The 18,596-nt window shown below is 45.8% G+C and overlaps 1 protein-coding gene and 1 long non-coding RNA gene across 5 annotated transcripts in view; one reads left to right on the top strand and one right to left on the bottom strand.

Moving 5' to 3' along the window:
- The window catches only part of PLXDC1 (plexin domain containing 1), a 73,428-nt gene extending 58,748 nt beyond the window's left edge, over positions 1-14,680 (bottom strand). For 2 of the 4 annotated variants that reach the window (XM_083583166.1, XM_083583168.1), the window contains exon 1: positions 9,960-10,299. In XM_083583166.1, the coding sequence (XP_083439292.1) occupies positions 9,960-10,059 (100 nt within the window). In that variant the 5' untranslated portion in view covers positions 10,060-10,299. Of the gene's footprint in view, positions 1-9,739; positions 9,803-9,959; positions 10,300-11,538; positions 11,660-14,567 lie in introns of those variants that run through there. The other 2 variants (XM_083583167.1, XM_083583169.1) reach the window with 2 other exon arrangements.
- LOC310748175 lies at positions 1,070-3,739 on the top strand. Its single transcript, XR_014541161.1, has 2 exons — positions 1,070-1,527; positions 3,373-3,739. It is a non-coding gene; the product is annotated as an uncharacterized lncRNA (long non-coding RNA).
- Positions 14,681-18,596: the final 3,916 nt, after the last annotated feature.

The following is an 18,596-nucleotide window of genomic DNA, read 5'->3' as shown; positions in this document are numbered from 1 at the left end:
CATTGCAGGGGGTTGAACTAGAAGACCCTTGTAACTCTACAGTTCTAGGATTCTAAGTGTGCAAGCCTGAGCCTGTGCATACACTATACCGTGTACCCTCCGGATACAAATTAAATTCATTCCGGGGGCATGTCTGCAACCCGAAAAGTCCGTAGGCAGAGGCGCCGCTTCTGTGCATGCTGCAAAACCCGGAAGTATACACTTCTGGGTTTGCCGTGTTCGTAACCTGAAAGTTACGTATCCAGAGAGGTACATAACTAGAGGCTCCACTGTACCTTTGCAGCACTTTCAAAGGACATTCTTTCCCTTAAAGAATTCTGGGCGCTGTAGTTTACCCCTTACCGAGTTAGCAACCCTCAACAAACTACAGTGCCCATAATTCTTTGAGGGAAAGAATGTGCTTTAATGGTATATAGTGTCTATACAGCCTGAGAGTAAAAGAGTAGAATTTTATTTTATTTTTTAGAAAGAGTTATTGTAACTGGGTAACCCGTGCTCTGGTCCATGGGGTCACGAAGAGTCGGACATGACTAAACGACTAAACAACAACATTGTAACTGGGTGGGAAATTATTTGACCTCACCGGAGCATTTTGTGCCACACCAGAACTGTCCTCTCCAACTGCAAAAGTGCATCTCAAGAAGAGCTTTGTATCATTCAAAACCTTGCTTCTGCCATTTTGAACATCAGCATAATATCATTTCCTATTTATTGATTATATTTATGCCCTGTCCTACCTCCAAGGAGTTCACCGCAACAGACACGGTTCTCCACCCCTCACAAAATCACTGCGTACACAACCATATATATTTTTACTCATGCCACCGCATTCCTGCAGAATATCACAGAGCGGCAAACGGCAAGATGAGAAAACAACAACAAAATATTCTGTTTTCCTTGGTAACATCTCATGAAAGAAATGCATGATGCGACAGAAGTGACATCATTTTCAATCAGAATTTTGCCACCCCTGCCTCACTTCATTGGCTGCTGTTTGAGGGGGGCAGAATTCTGAGTATGATGATGTCACAACCTATCTTTCGTTTCCCAATCAAGCCTAGAAGGCCATTTGGCTTAGTCAGTCTCTATGGTTTGGCTGCTTTCCCTCTCATTTCCTGGCGTGAAAATATTAAGCTGAGACAGACTTTATGAAACAGGCAAACACTGAAAGGACCACGAGACTCATTCCTGCTGGCCACGCATTGCTGACTTTTCCTGTTTACATGGTTTTCCAGCTGAAATTGGGCTGCAGGCAAAGGATCTGGGCGAACTTGGGATGTTTTAAAGTGATGCTGGAGAATGCCAAGTTGTTTTTGACTCAGATAACCTTTGCTGTCTATGAAAAGATGTTCTGGCCTTCTTGACTTGCTGACAGATGTACTAAAATTGTTCAGGTGCTTTCCAAGAACGAGGGGCCCTGAAATTTCGCATACACCTGGACGAAGAAACTCTGCTTACAGAAGGATATGAAGATGAGATACTTTTGCAGAGCTCCCTCAAAAGTCCTGTTCATTCATTGCTCCTTAGGTGATGAACAATTATATGATAGTCGTCCCCCTAGTTACATTTATTTAGTCTGAATCTCGGCCTATCAGCAATACAGCTCTGTGGTCAGTTGACCCTAAGCTTACTAACCAGCAAGAATATGCCTTGTTGGATTTGACTGCAATCTGCTACGCAGAAGCTGAAAACAGACTCACTAACCCATCTGCAGCCGAAAAATGTAGTTTTTTTCTCAATCTAGAATCATTAGATCCTGCCACCCACAATGCCAGGTGTTGTTAATTAATATGCATTTGAAAGTCCGCCCCTTGATTAGGTTATCCACACCTTTTCCTCTCCCTAGGTGAACAAAGGAGAAAGTGGTGTTTTCAAATGGACACACTGCAGGTTAATGTGGTAATCCACCTACAATGGACTTTTATTTTCAGATTGAAACCAGTTTCTCCAGAAGCACTTTTCAGGGACAAAAAAATTGCAATAGATTTATTATTATTATTATTGTTGTTGTTGTTGTTGTTGTTACTATTATTATTATCATCATCATCATCATCATCTTCTTCTATACTGCCCTTCATCCGAGGACCACAGGGCGGTTCACATTCACAGTGTAAAAACACAAAAATACATCACCACAGGGCGGTTCACATTCACAGTGTAAAAACACAAAAATACATCACACCTAGATTTCATGTGGACCACGTAGGAAAAAACAAGTGCTCAGCATCCATTGATTGTAGGATAAGATGGCATGTGTACACAGTGGCTGAAGCTGACTAGATTGGCAGCTGTATCTTGATTCGTGACTGGCAATGGGATAGCAGCAGCATGCACTGAACCTCAGGCTGAGAGCACACCATACCTTTAAAGTGCCTTCAAAGGATATCACCCAGCCCCAAGAGAATCCTGGGAGCTGCAGTTTGTTAAGGGAGCTGAGAATTGTAGCTCTGTGAGGGGGTAAACTACAGTTCCCAGGATCCTTTGGGAGGGGGCTGCTTTGAGTGTGCTTGCAGTGTGTATAAAAGGGACGTGCGTGGCGCTGTGGTCTAAACCATTGAGCTTCTTGGCTTGCTGATCGGAAGGTCAGTGGTTCGAATCTGTGTGACAGGGTGAGCTCCAGTTGCTCTGTCCCAGCTCCTGCCAACATAGCAGTTCGAGAGCACGCCTGTGTAAGTAGATAAATAGGTACCGCTGTGGTGGGAAGGTAATTGCCATTTCCGTGCGCTCTGGTTTCCATCCCGGTGTCCCGTTACGCCAGAAGCAGTTTAGTCATGCTGGCCACATGACCCGGAAAGCTGTCTGTGGACAAACACTGGCTCCCTCGGCCTGAAAGCAAGGTGGGTGCTGCAACCCCACCGTCGCCTTTGACTGGACTTAACTGTCCAGGGGTCTTTTACCTTTACTGTCAGGGAACTGCCATCAGCTCAGAGGCAAGAGGTGGAAGAGCAGTTGTGTTACAGGGAGCCTCCGAAGATCTTGCGAAGCAGTTCTTCCTCTGGCTAGGAGAGAAGCCCTGCCTCCAGTGGAGAAGGGGCACAGGGAACAGAAGATGCTAGGGAGAGCCTCAACACCAAGCCTGGGCAAAGGGGAGGGGAGGCAAGTCCCCCTTTGCCAGCGCCCACGTTGCGCAGTAGGTTTGCACGCAGAGAGAGGAGGAGAAGGATGGGGGTCACACGACTGTTATGCTGGGGAAGGTATAAGGATCGCCCACTCCCAGATTCTGCTAGCGACTGAGCAGACATGGACTTGTGACGCTCTGCACTGTAAGATAGTTTGTACAGATAATAAAGCCTGGGAAAGACAGGTTGGAGTCTTGCCTGTTTGCTCTCGAGCAACCACACCATCACCTGACATTTACCTTTTACCTTGCAGTGTGTATGCAGCCTCGGTGAAGCCTAGTGGATACCTTCTTTCAGGACATCTTACCAGAAACCACCCAAAATGTGGGTGAGTGATGGGATACCGAGAAGAGGATTAAACTTAGTGCAAGCTGAAACAAACAGGGAGTCAGTAGGAATCAGGCTGTCCAGGTTTGCAGCCGTTGCAGAGGCTGGGGGCTTGTGGAGCCCTCTTCCTCCTTAAGACTATGTGAGTTCCCTCTCCCTGAATTCTCAGCTTTCATATCAAGGCAGTGAGTCTCCATGCTTTTAATTTACGGGGTTATAACGAAAAGCCCACAGACAGTATTCTCCTCAATTGCTCACTAAGAAGTGATAGAATTAAATAACGGTAAAACACATCTTTCTGTTTGTTGTTCTGGCTGCTCTGCATTGATTTCCATCCCTGTTAGATCCTCGCACCACAAACTCTTTGGCTACAGGCCCGAGGCTGCCACTCAAAGAAATGAATGTGTGACTCAACCACAAGGCATCAGAAGGGAAGAAAATGACAAAGAAATTGTCTTCCTAGCTATATCTAGCTTTGTCTTGAACCCAGCAAGGTCCATTTCTCCGACAGCTGTCTCATGGGGCAGGCTCTGACACTGAAAATCTTAAAAATAAAATCTTAAAAATAAAGGCAGAGCTAGAAGGATGATTCATCTGGTTTGCCTATTTCAGAGCGAAGATGCAAGTAGGGGATGTCATCCATGAGCTGTTCCGAAGTTTCCATGGGTATGAACGCATTGCCGCTTTCTCCCGTATGTTCCCACGGATAGCTTTTGAAGCAGCATACACACACCATTAGCCCCAATCCTGTAGTTTCTTGAGAAATGTGACTGTTTGGTGTGGGTTTCCCCCCTGAAACCAGCTTCAACTGGCCTAGAAAACTTAAGCTGTGTTCACTTTGTATTTAAGCCTTTGTGCACATATGAACAGAAGGAAGCTTCGTGAATATGAGTTCAGCATGGAATTGCAGAGACAGGGAAATAATCCAAGTTATGTGCGTCAGGTGAAAACATCTCCTCCTCCTCTCTGTACAACAATACTGTGCAAATGCGACTTGAAATGCAGGCGGGGACAACCTCACTGTGTTTTAAGCCCCTAATGTGAACATATCCTAAAAGTTATACAGTAGAACCATGGACCTGTAGAATTGGAATGGACCCAATCCCCAGCAAAGAATCTAAAGAATTCCTAGCAAGTCAGGCATGAATTCCCTAGATCAGTGGTTTTCAACCAGTGTGCCGTGGCACCCTGGGGTGCCTTGAATGATGGTCAGAGGTGCCATGGGCAACACTGGCTCCTGCCCCTCTTTCCTTCCCTCCCTCTTCTGATGCCCTCTCGCATCTCTGCCTCCCAAAAGCTTGCACAGCTGTTTGATGCAGCAGCCCTGGCCAGAAGCTCCGCAGGCAAGTTGTGCCTCTGGAGCTGGCCAGGGGGTGCTGGTTGCCAGAAGCTGAAGCAAGCAGGTGAGGGAGCCAGCCAGTCCACTAGCCTTTGCTGTTGGGGATGGACAGACAAGTCCCCGGCCCCTGTGGGGCAGTGTGAGGAAGCACCTGTCTTTGAGGTAGGCAGCTCAGAGACAGGGGTGGCAGCAGCGGCTGCCCAGGGAACTCCCAAGGAGAGGGGAGAGGAGACTGAGGGAACACTCCACAAGGGAGGGTGATCGAGAAAGGGTGAGAGGCTGCCCGCTCTGCAGGCAAGGGTTGACATAACTGGGCTCCTAGTGTGGTCTATACCCTCCTTTAAATCCATATCAACGAAAAGAAAACAACTCACTCTGAAGCTCACCTACAGGTGGTACCTAACACCAAGAAAACTAGCGCTAATACACCCAGGAACCTCACCAAAATGCTGGAGAGGTTGCACCTCCACAGGCACATACCTCCACATGTGGTGGGAGTGCCCCCAAAATCCAACTATTCTGGACAACAACCATACGAGAAATAAGTAAAATAACCAAGCAAGTATTAGAAATCACCCCAGAATTGGCCTTACTAAACATCTTCCAAGACCACTTACACTACAAAGAACTCATAACCCACCTACTTGCAGCAGCCAGAAGCATCATAGCCAGACACTGGAGAGACCAGTCAGGAGTAAGCATGGGCCATATGGTACCAATAAGTATGGGAAGCAGCCCTACTAGAAAAAATAACCAATAAACTGAAACTGACACGGGGACAAATAGAAGAAGATACCTTCCCCCCGGTATGGCTCTCCTTTATCACATACACAGCCCAACAAGACGACAAAAATCCACCAACAGCATACAAATCAATATGGCTAACCTGATCCAAAACACCCACCCACCCCACTCACACATGAAAACGAAGACCACCACAGCCAACCACAAATGAACAGCCACACCCTAGGCCAACCCCAACCTCTCTCACCACCAAAGAAACACAAGTGAACAGCAAAGAACCTGCACAAGCAACGCTGACACCAAATCGTACATATAGTAAGTAAAATAGAAACATTGCCACCCGACCCCATCTTCCCCCCACTCCACATCTTTCCCCCTTTTCTTCCTAATGTTTCGACAAATGAAACTGATTTGTAAAAATGTTACATGGGGGGAAAATATGAGAGAGAGACATTGCACACACTTTTGTAAATCAAGAAAATCATTAATAAAAACAAACAAACAACCAAACAACTGGGCTCTTGAGCCCCACAGGGGTGCCGCAGAAAGAATGTAGTTGGTCAAGGCAGCCGTGGACTCAAAAAGGTTCAAAATCTCTGCCCTAGATGAAGGCAGGCCTAGAAAATAAAGTGACAGTGTGTGGCCTGCTGTCCCCTAAAGCTGTGATCTCTAAATGAAGGGTGGCATATAAATTTAATAAAAAATAGTAATAAGCTCCCAGCTAAAACTGTTCCACTGTATCATCAATTGTGTCTGTAGCTCATTCACAGGAAAATGACGTTTCTCTCACACAGTCCTTGGATGGTGAGTCTGTTCTCAGTTAAAGGCAACTCTCCTAATCTAAACTGGTTATTAATTCACTAACCGCAACAGAACACCTAGCAGAGATACAAATTCAGGGGCAAGGCTATGCAATTAACCCAGATGCCAGCGCTATTTCAGGAGCTAATAACATCCTCCATACCATCAGGGTCTCATTCGCCCTTTCATCCCAAAACAGGAAAAACGGCATCACCTGCCAACAGTGCCTTTCTGCTGTCTATGTCAGACAAACAGGTCTGTCTCTGTGCAAATAAAGAAATAAATAGACACAGATCTTTCATTTTTAAGGGTAACATTCATATAGGAGGGCATTTCAGCATCTCAGGACATCCTGCTGCTGACCTCAAAGTCCTCATTCTTCAACTCAAGAAGCATATCAGCAAATTTGATTAGACTCAGTCGGGACCTAATCAGAACTGTGGGCTTCTTTCCTTCTACTCGTGTGAAACCAGTATAACAAAGCATAGCTAAATTACAATGGCTTCTGTGAATTGTTCAATCTGTTCTTACATTATATCAGACCTTCCCAGTGTCACTAGTTTCCAGGGACAGTCCCAGATTTACAGAACCTGTCCCGGTTTCTGATCTGATCCTGGAATGTCATGCTTTTCGTTAAGACGTCCCTATTTTTATTGGAGAAATGTTGAATGGTTTGGAGTTATGCGACACCCCCCCCCCCAGCCAAGGAGATAAGTAACTATACAACTTTTAGGAGACATCTGAAGGCAGCCCTGCATAGGGAAGTTTTTAAATGTTTGATGTTTAATTATGTTTTTATATATGTTGGAAGCCACCCAGACAACAACAACAACAACAACAACAACAACAACAACAACCCTATTTTCATCGGAGAAATGTTGGGAGGGCATGTTATATATATCTTGGTTCTGCATATGGCAAGTCACAAATTTCCCCCTTGCATTTCACTGCCTTTTGGCCCCACTGCTCAGACACACTGACTGAGAACAGCGCTTTATGCATCAGATCAAGTGGACTCTAGTCCTCAAAACAGTATGTCACAATGAATCTTAAAGCTGCCACAAGACTCTCTTTTTTTGGAGGACTGTGTGTTCAAAAATGTGTGTATCGTTTCTCCAAATTGTACCTTGTGAATGCAACATGGGATGTCTACGACAGCTTTCCGCTCTATGACGGCTCAGTTCAATACATCCATAGGAGCTCCCACAATTTGAGAACATAATGAAAGCCTTCCTGGATCAGTCCAAGAACCCATGCAGCCTCACATCCTGTTTCCAATAGTGATCACTCAGATGCCTCTGTAAAGCAGAGCTTGGAGGCAATTTCCCACTGCTACGGGTTGCCTTTCACTCCCCTAATCCTGTGGCACAATGGGTTAGTGCGCCTGACTGCTAACCAGAAGGTTGGTGGTTCAAGCCCACCCAGGGACAGCTGTGGGCAACATTCCTACACTGCAGGGTTCAGCCTTTCTCAACCTGTGGGTCCCCAGATGTTGTTGAACTACAACTCCCATCACCCCTAGCTAGCAAGGCCAGAGCTCAGGGATGATGGCAGTTATAGTCCAACAACATCTGGGGACCCACAGGTTGAGAACCGCTGGACTGGATGGTGCTTAGGGGCCCTTCCAACTTGATGAGTCTTAACACCCAACCAGCTGCCTCTGAACCTTGAGGGTCCCATTTAGTTATCCTGCACTTGCATCCCTTTTGTGCTCTTGGAGCAGTTCACAATTAAAGCATAAAAACAGCCATTAAAAAAACACCCAAACTACAGATACAACCAGCAGGTGAAACAGTAAGGACTATAAATCCATTGATAGACCTGCCTTCCACAACCCAATTTTAAAGCCATCTACACCTCTTGGCTGTCACAGTACATCTCGAGGCAGTGAATTCACACTTGTCGCCATGTGCACAATGCAAACCTGTTTACTGCCACACACACACACAGGAGGAAACAGATGCACCATCTCTGTCGCTGCACCGACATGCCTGAATCCTGCTTTCATGCACAGAGGAACTGGTCCCCATTAATACCTGCTGAAAAGGGCCCAAGTAAACGCTTCTGCACTTTTGCTTCCGTACACATGCAAAAGCAGCGAGGAAACCGGTGCGTTCTCCTCAGGGCAGCCAGCACAACTCTTGAATGTGAGGCCAGCAACTTTGCCTTTAGCCCAAACTGTGGTCTTAATGAACCACTCATCTGAGTGATTCAATACAGGCGCTGGCTGCCATTTCTTACCACCCACAGCGAATTTAGCTGGGCAGTTTTGTAACATCGATCTGAAATGCCACATAGATGGGAGTTGGTGGTTGCCATCGTTGTCACACACAACGGCACCTGGTTCTTTGCATAAACTCACTAGGCTGACAGAAGTACACAAACATACATATAACGGGATCACTGGCACACATGCATGGACTTTTATATTCTGCTATACATACGAGTGCAAGACATCCTGGCAAACGTCAGGATAGAAGAACATAAAAAGAAGTCTCCCTACAATGCTTATCATTGAATCAGGTGGGCTGCCTGCCTTTTAGAAATAATATATTGTATGTGTCTTAAATCTCTGCATGGATCTGATATATATTCTGCTCCAGTGGAGGTGGGCTTGTCATTTAAGCCCCCAGCCAATCAGTGTAGTGCACAGCCAGCTTCTGCCCCAAATACACAAAACCACTTTCTTCCAATGGGTAGCCTGGGGCAAAGGCTGTAAGCAGGAGCACCATTTGCCGAGGGGTGAGTCTGTGCAGCAGCTCTGCAGATGAAACATTTGGAGGCAACCTCCCTACCACATGCTTGTTCAAAAGGGTGATTCACACGGCGAAGCCAATACCAGTGGGCTCCTGCTGCGGGTTTAAGCACGGCATGCTGGATTTCCAACGCGTGTGGACAGCGCAACCCAAAACAACCTGAAGAAAAGGAAACCTTTACAAAATTGGCTGAACCTGGCAAACCACGTCAAGCTGTTTACAAAACCGGTGCAAAATTGCCAGAAGCACACGGGCAATTTGATGTGCACAGCGCTACGCAGGAACATTGCAAAGCCGTGCACACAAGAATTGTGCAGAATTGTGATGCACAGCCGCGACCAAGTGCACACACAGGCACCAGCACACCTGCTCACACTCATTGCTGCGAGCCCTACCACCTGAATGCACACGCATGTGTTTTTCCAGGGATAGAGGACTTTCATATACTGATAATATGCCTGTCTGGCATGCACTTACTCTAAACCCTTTCTGTTCGCGGGTCCAAATAATTTCGGTACACTTGTGCACGTACTGAATCATGTACTCCCTCACCCCTATGCCCACCCACCACTTCTGCATCCATCATAAATGTTAACAGGCTTAGACATCACCTTATCACATTTGATCCTGATTTCGCACACCTGTCTACGCACCTTCACAGATCTGCTCCCTATTCACCATTGCCTCCCCTTGCATGCTCACACCTCTTCTCAAGCTGCCTGAGCATGCCCGGATCCCTGTTCCACTCACAGCTACACCCCCCCACGCATGCTCTCTGCCATACACATCCCTGGCATTCACCCCACTTCTGTCCACACTTTGCACACAGTGTCACACGAGGGTGGCAGTGTCCCCGGAAGATGTGGGTGGTACCTGCTGCTCGCCTCTCCTTTGCTGACCCCACAGCCTCCTCCTGCAGCAGCCAGAGCAGGACGAGGGCTCCCCACGAAATCTTCAGCGATTCAGGGTGCATCCCTATGACCCTCCAAAGCGCCACCTTTTCTTGGCAACAACTTTCCGCTCTGCCTCCCCAAGCAGTTTCTCCCCTCGGCTCCCGGGCTCCCTCTCTCTCAGCAGTTGCCACCTCCAGGCTCCTGGCGAGGAATGAGCAGATCCCGCAAGATTCTTCCTGGTCTGTGACGGAATTCGACTGGCAGAAAACCCAGCATTTGGGGGCTGCAGCAAGAAACTGTCAAAGCTCAGCTGAGCAGGGCTTGGAATGGGAGGGAGGGGGAGAGACAGAGAAGCAAAGGAGGTGGATGAAACAGGGGGGGCGCCTGCCCTCTGGTGGCCAGTTGGGAGCATAGCCATGCAATGCTGTTCAGTGAGAAATGAATGCAAAAAAAGAAAAGGGAAGTCTTGAGGCATTCTCGCATATTTGGCTTAAACCAATTTGCGCCTAAACCGGCCTGCAACACCTGCGTTTCGCAGTCGCTGTCCCATGTGATACAAGTGGGAAAGATGCTCATTTCCACGTTTGTCTTGTGTGAAACTGGTTTCCGGGTTGGATCCAGCACCTTAAATGGGCAGGATCAACACTTGTGCTTTAAAAAACAGGGGTGGGGAGGAAATGCTCTCCTTAACAGACAACTTGGATCAAAAGGCATCAACAGGGTGCTGTAAAATTAGAGTTTCCTTTCTGCAAGGCCTTTACGTTGTATTTGGCCCCAGACTCTTTCATTTCCCTGAGACTCAAAAGGGGAACACTGTCACTTCCTTAATCTGTTCTTTATTTCTGTCCAAGCTAGCAATAAATAATAAAGCGTGGTCCTGGAGTTGGTTACAAGTTCCCCATTCCATAATAATAATATTATTCCCTGCCCATTTGGCTGGGTTTCCCCAGCCACTCTGGGCAGCTCCCAAAAGAATATTAAAAACACAATAAAACATCAAGCATTAAAAACTTCCCTAAACAGGGCTGCCTTCAGATGTCTTCTAAAAGCCAGGTAGTTGTTTATTTCCTTGACATCTGATGGGAGGGCATTCCACAGGGCGGGCGCCACTAGTGAGAAGGCCCTCTGCCTGGTTCCCTGTAACTTGGCTTCTCGCAGTGAGGGAACAGCCAGAAGGCCCTCGGCGCTGGACCTCAGTGTCCGGGTGAATGATGGGGGTGGCGAAGCTCTTTCAGGTATACTGGGCCAAGGCCGTTCAGGGCTTTAAAGGTCAGCACCAACACTTGGAAGTGTGCTCGGAAACATACTGGGAGCCAATGTAGGCCAAAGCACTAAAAATGAAGGCAACCACACATGCCCCTCAACTCAAAAGCTTACATGTCCCTGAACTCCCAAATATATTGCATTGTATATTGTCTATCTCCACGATTGGGGACTCACCCCTTCAAATCACAACAATAAAGTTATTCAGTCACGGTCATTTGGCTTGCAGAATGCTCATAAATGCATGATGACATCATGAAATTATTTTTAAAAATGGAGTAAGTGGGGTTGCTCACCACAAAATCTGCTCTGGGCCAGGACAAATCATACAGCCAAGTAAACAGGTGAGTGACACCTGCAAGATGCATCCTGCCTTGCCCAGAACTTCCTGTGGATGCATTGCCTGGAGAAGAGCATCTATGCACAACAAAAACGGCAGGAGTAAATACGAAACCACAAGTAACAAAACCACCACAAAATGTGCTTTCAACTGCATGAATGCAGCGGGTGCCTTTTGATGTAATCTTTCAATGTTTGCTGAAAACTTTTCTGTGCCACTAGGCTTATGCAGGCAACTAAGAAAATATTTCATAGTTAATATTCTCTGGTATTTGTGTTGTTTTTTTTAACCTGGATGTTGTTGTTTTTTCTATGTGTGTCCCTATTTGTTTACAGTTGTTGTAAACTGCTTTGATATTTTTTATGATATTACAAATATTGTTATAAAGAAATAAATGCATAAAACGTCTTGCCCTTTGCCATGTAGAACTTCTGCCAGCATGCAGTTGCAAAATGTTCTGGAGCCCTACCAGGAAAAAACACATTGTCATTTTACCATAGAGGCATAATGAGGATTTGTAGTCTTGAATAACAACTGCTAACCCCTCCGTTGTAATGCCATTTAGAAGATGGGTGTGGAAGAAAATGGTTAGGAAAAGCTTTGCGGCACCTTAAAGATCAGCACATGGCAGGTGCTTTTGTGAACTTAGGTCATAATAAATGTCCCAGTCTGTAAGATGCCACAACACTCTTTGCTGTTTCTCCTGCAAAAACAAACCATCTCTGGAAGTTGTTACCATGGGTGCAGAAGTGGCTCATTCACCTATTTGATGTTTTCTGCGACACAATTAGTCACAGCGTGGGGATGTTTTGGTGAGTTCTCTTCACAAAGTGAAGCGAGGAGAAGGAGGAGGCGGAAGAAGAAGAAGAAGAATTGAATGACTAGGACATGAATGAACTGTAGCATGGGGCCTAGCAAGTAACAGGAGCTAATCCTCAAGAAGAAAAGCTGGAGCACAACAGCTCACCAGGAAGCTACAGCCTCCATCTCCTAATCCAAGAATGGTAGGGCAAGCAGCAGATAACTACTGTTTTGATACATGCATACAAGACTTCGACATGGGAACATGGGGAGAGAAGGCCTGGTCTTTGCACAAAGAAGGATGAGCACAAAGGACACATCCACACCAAACGTTTAAAACCCATGGCTTCCCCCAAATAATCCTGGGAGCTGTAGTTTGTTATGGGTTTTGGGAATGAAGTTCACTACAATTTTTGCTCCCATCACACCACATGGATGGAATAGGATGCCCCTACAGTGGACGCTCGGGTTGTGAACATAATCCGTGTGGGATGCATGTTCGCAACCCGCAGCGTTCGCAACCTGCATCTGCACACGCACGGGTTGTGATTCGGCGCTTCTGTGCATGCGCAAAGCGCGATTTAGCGCTTCTGCAGATGCACGACTGCTGAAACCCGGAAGTAACCTGTTCTGGTACTTCCGGGTTTCGGCAGGTCCGTAACCTGAAAAACGCAACTTGAAGCGTCTGTAAGCTGAGGTATGACTATATTTTCATTGGAAACAGGCAGAGGGCCTTCTCCATAGTGGTGCCTGCCCTGAGAAGGGCCGGATTTAGGTTTGATGGGGCCCTTTATATGTCTAGCTGTCCTTTGTCAACAACAAATTGTTGCTGGTTTTTGTGTTGAATATATGCTATATGGTAATTTATGGACCTAATAGGCAACCAGTCCATGCAGAATGTAGGCACCCTATATTTAGAAATGAGCAAACCAGTGATATTTTAGGGAGCAGGCTAGCAGGTGGGGCCCATGACTTACATCATAGGAGCCTGCACAACACAAAACACTGTCGCTGTATGTAGGTTTTATTTTGTTTTTTATCTTATATTTTGGAAATGTACATCCAGGTTTTTTTTCCTTTAAATTTTTTTGGGGGCCCCAAGAGAGTGGGGCCATAAGCTATAGCTTGTTTAGCTTATACGTAAATCTGGCCCTGGCCCTGAGGAATGCTTGCCCCCAGTCCGATGTGAAATATTTGACTTTTAGAAGACACCTGAAGGCATCCCTGTTCAGATAAGTTTTCAATGTTTGATGTTTTATTGTGTTTTTAATTTTTCGTAGGGAGCTGCTCAGAGTGGCTGGGGCAACCCAGTCAGATGGCTTGTCATATACATACTGTAATAAAATTGTTTTATTGGAGAAATATTGGAGGGGATGCCGTATGGCTCTCTGAAGGCTTCCTCACAACCCCCACTTGCCACGAAAACAATGAAGAGAACTGCAGAGCTTTATGTGCAAGCCAGCTGACATTTCTAAATAAATATACATCTATAAATATACATCTAAATACATCTACCTGTACCGTCCATTCTGCCTTTTCGTTCAGAGACAGGTAACAGAAGGTCAAATACCTGAGTTTATACTGTGACATCCGCCCACCCATTTGTACACATGATACAGCTATTTTTAATCATAAATTATGGCAAGAGAAGCCCCCTGCCATTATTGTGAGGCCTGGGGAGGTCGTGCGATGCCTCCCTAGCTGTTGCCATTAGCTACAGGCTGCCTCCGAAGTCTCAAACGGACATGAGGAAAAAGAGGGGTTATTAGTTGGGAGGTGGGGAGTTGTAGTGTAAGTGGTTGCAGCTCAGAGCTGGAAGACGCACCAGAGCGTAAATATTGACAAGTGGTAAAAAAATAATAATTAAAATATAAAAAAATAGCCATGTACTATTTTAGAAAAAAACACACCACAAAAACTAACGGCAACCAGGGGACAAAAGATAAAAGGACTCATTTGAGGAAACACGGGAAGCATTTATTTATTTATACCATGTGCACTAGACTATAGATATTTGGAGCTCTTTCTTCCTCTTAAAACCCTGAAAATACTGTGAAGGAAATATAAGCAGGAGAAAGGAAACTGTACAGGCGACATTCCACTTACGCCATCTAAAAAGCCTGCAAACAACCTCTTAAGTCTCTGGAAACCCCGGGGGGGGGTGGCGGGACCAGCAGCACTTACCAGACAGGCATGAATGGTGGCAATGGTGGCTGTCAGTCAAACTCCGCCAAAAAAACCCCAAATTCCACCACAAACGTTCCCTCCAAACCTCTTTTCCCAACCTTCAAAACTCCCCAGACCTCAATGGTTGCTGCAAAGGTTTCTGGGATTGCAGTTGCAAAGGCTTCTGGGATTGCTAGCTGCTTTCCTTGCTCTTTTCGCACCCTTTTCGCGGTTTAAATCGAATTATTTATTTCCCGGCGCCATGACTATACGCAGTCATGCACCTAAATGGGGAGTCACTGAGGTGGCTTAAGCCTGTTAGTGACTCTCGTTCTTTGCATCTAATTGGTTTTTTCATCTTTTTTTTAGTTTTTACGATCAAAGAAATTTAAGAAAGATTCATTTGAAAAGTAAAGGGGGGGGGAAACCACCAAACTATAGAGCAGTTCACAACAAGCATATGTTGCAAATACCTCTGCACTTCCTTTTCAGGTGCTGAATTGTGGTAAATGTGTCATGCTTAATGATATCACCAGGGGCCACCCCTAGTTCTCAGGTTTGGGACCTTAAATCTTGGGGTCTGGGATACTCCTGACCTGACAACCCTATATATTGCTTAATTCTGCCACACCTGCACCTCAAACCGCAATCCCAGCAAAATCCACGACTTCTATAAACAATACTGAGAGCTGAATCTTATGCTCTGCTTAGAGACCTGAACCATTGTTATTATTAATAATTTTTTACAAAGCTTCCAGGTTGGTAGACTCAGGGATTTTTTTTTAACCAGAACTCACTGGAACTCAGTTTCAGCATCTCTCAGGTGGGCACCATTGTCATTATAAGAGAACAAGGGAGGTGTTCATGGTGAATTCCAGCACCTCTTTTTCTGTATTTAAAATAGCATTGGGTAGACTGATAGGCTAAACACACATTATGAGGGAAAACATCCCGTTATCATTTTATAAAACCTTTTTGCACTACTACAGGTGAGGATAAAAGTGGTGTTTTGCTCCACAACACCCAAGATGGCAGCCGGACAGTAGAAATGTCATGTAGTTCCTAGTCCAAAAATGCAGGAACAGGCAAGGTGTGAAGCGAGATTTGTGATGGTGCAGATGAGCCCTGGGTCAGGCCAAGAGCCTCCTGGCAACTCAAAAAGTACTTTCTAATTATAGCAGAGCAGCCAAGACACAAAAGCAAGAAGGTAGTCAGGGTTCTGTGTTAATATTTGTTTTCCACATGTTTTTCCTGTAGTGAGGCTTTGATATTGACTCAAAATAACCTGCCAAATATTTGATTACAAATCTCCCATTGTAAAAGATCTGAGCAGCCTTGATTTGCAAGCCTTCATGTTTTTCCAGGGCTATCAAGTTATCCTGTTACTAGGGCTGCCCCACCCATGAGGCAAGATGAGGCGACTGTCTCAGGCGGCAAGGTCATCAGATCCCAATGTTGGGTTGTCTTTCTCCGCACTCCTCCGCTTGTCCTTGATGTAGATCTTCCCAGGCAGGGAGGGAGGCACCATTTTGGGGTTCGGCTCAGGTGCTGAAATGTCTTGGGCCAGCCGTGCCTGTTGCATGACCAGGGATGAGATCAACCACAAGCAAGGAAGGGAAGGCAAGAAGCTTTGCATGATGCAAAACTACACAGCGGAATTCCTTCCTAATAAGTGGTATGCAAAGTTACAGCATTGCAGGACCCCCAGTGAATTCTTAGTGGCCTGAGAGAGATTTGGGGTGGGCTGGTGGGATGGAGAGACTTTTCCTACCAACAGGTCGTCTTTTTGCATAGCCGTTTCCCCACAAAATGAACACAAGACTGACTGAAGCCCCTGAAGTACCCTATATGCCAGCCTTCCATGCCCCGGTGATGTTTTGGTCTACAACTCCCATCACCCTTACTAGATCCAGGCTCTTTTGGATGAGACCAAGTTCCTAGATCCATAATGAAATGAAAAAGGTACTTAAGTATACCTTCCTGAAAAAAACAGAGGCTTTTCTCTTGGGCATAGTCGGCCATCTGGTGCCAAAGAAGGACAGAACTTTTTTTATGTCTGCTACAACGGCAGCAAGAATACTTATAGCAAAGCACTGGAAGACTCAAGATCTACCCACTCTGGAAGAATGGCAGATGAAGCTGATTGACTGTATGGGACTGGCAGAAATGACCGGCAGAATCTGTGACCAGGGAGAAAAGGCAGCAGAAGATTGGAAGAAATTCAAGGATTATCTACAGAAATATTATAAAATTAATGAACTTTGAAAAGATGTTGGTTTGAACTTTGGTGGTCTCTAGCTGTTATGATAAAGATAATGGGGACTATAATTGTTTATGTTATTAAATTTAAAAAAAGTTGAATGGAAAATAAGGTTTTATTTTAAAAGGAATGTTAAGAGATTAGGATTTGCTGAATTAATAAGGTGAACTAGAGAACAAGAAGGGGAGGTATGAGGAAGTCAAAGAAACATGTGATTGAAAAACTGTTATTGAAACTGAATTGTTTTTAATATTTTTCTTTTTCTTTTTCTTTTTGTGTTTATATAAAATTGGAAAATCTAATAAATATTCATTTTAAAAAAAAAAAGAGAGACCAAGTTCCTAGATCCATTTCAATTGGGATTCAGGTTTGGCTTTGGAAAAGGACACTACTTTTGTTGCCTTTGTCAGAAGACAGATGGGGAATGTGACCCTGTTGATTCTACTTGATCCCTTCAAAACCATCAACCCTGGTATCCTTCTAGAGCGGCTAGAGAGTTGGAAGGGACCCCGAGGATCATCTAGTCCAACCCCATTACGGGGATGGAACCTTCAACCTTGGCTTTATCACCACCATGCTCTAACCAACTGAGCTATCCATCTGAATTGGGAATAGGTCATACTGCCTTACTTTGCAGATGGGTGTCTCCCGAGGGTGGGTCTTGGTCAGCCCAATGAGTCCTCTAAGGTGGACTATCACAGGGGTTGATTTTATCCCCCATGCTAAGTTCTAATTAAAATTCTGTTTGGGGTCCTCTGGGGAAGTTGGACTGCATTGTCATCAATGTGCTGGTGGGCATGCAGCACAGGTGGCGCTGTGGTATAAACCACTGAGCCTCTTGGGCTTGCTGATCAGAAGGTCGGCGGTTTGAATCCTCACAACGGGGTGAGCTCCCGTTGCTCTGTCCCAGCTCCTGCCAACCTAGCAGTTAGAAAGCACGCCAGTGCAAGTAAATAAATAGGTACCATTGCGGCGGAAAGGTAAACAGCGTTTCCATGTGCTCTGGTTTCTGTCATGGTGTTCTGTTGCGCCAGAAGCAGTTTAGTCATGCTGGCCACATGACCCGGAAAGCTGTCTGTGGACAAACGCCAGCTCCCTCGGCCTAAAAGCGAGATGAGCTCCACAACCCCATAGTTGCCTTTGAGTGGACTTAACCGTCCAGGGGTCCTTTACCCTTTACTTACCATTACTTCTCCTTTACATCCCCAGGTGTGACAATGGATGTGCTAGACTGGCGTCTATGCTCAGTAATGGACTGAATGAAAACCAATAAACTGAAACTCGATCCAGGACTGCCTCTGGAAGCTATGCAGAAATTGCAGCTAGTGCAGAATTCAGCAGCCAGATAGCTGACCAGGTCCAGGAGAAGACCTCCGGGCAGAGGTTCAGAATGTATACAAGGGGAATAAAAGGCAGGCTATCCACCTGCCAGAGGACTGGCCTGATCAGAGATGCTCTAGATGACACTATTAGCCTGCTCAGAAAATACGGTTTGCCACAAGCCAGTTTTAAGATTTGATGCACCAACCCGAGTTATGTGCTTCGGATGAGGCTTACCAACCTCAGCACCTGTAGGCTTCCAGGCAAGGAATGACTGTGATGCCACTCTGCAGCTGCTAACATCTGCAGGTGCAAGTTGCATAGGACCTTGATAAGTCATATGATACTGCGGTGGGGCAGGAAGTCACACACAGTTGTGGCTTGGGTCGACATGGGGCAAAGGTTTTGCTTGTAGGAAGATCTGGCAGTAAGTAGCAAGTCACGAATGTGCAAAATACGAGGACACA

This window comes from Podarcis filfolensis (genome assembly GCF_964270895.1).
Source record: "Podarcis filfolensis genome assembly, chromosome: 13".
In the NCBI taxonomy this organism is placed as follows: domain Eukaryota; kingdom Metazoa; phylum Chordata; class Lepidosauria; order Squamata; family Lacertidae; genus Podarcis; species Podarcis filfolensis.
Note: the sequence above shows the minus strand (reverse complement) of the source record. Positions and strands in the feature narration are given on the sequence as shown.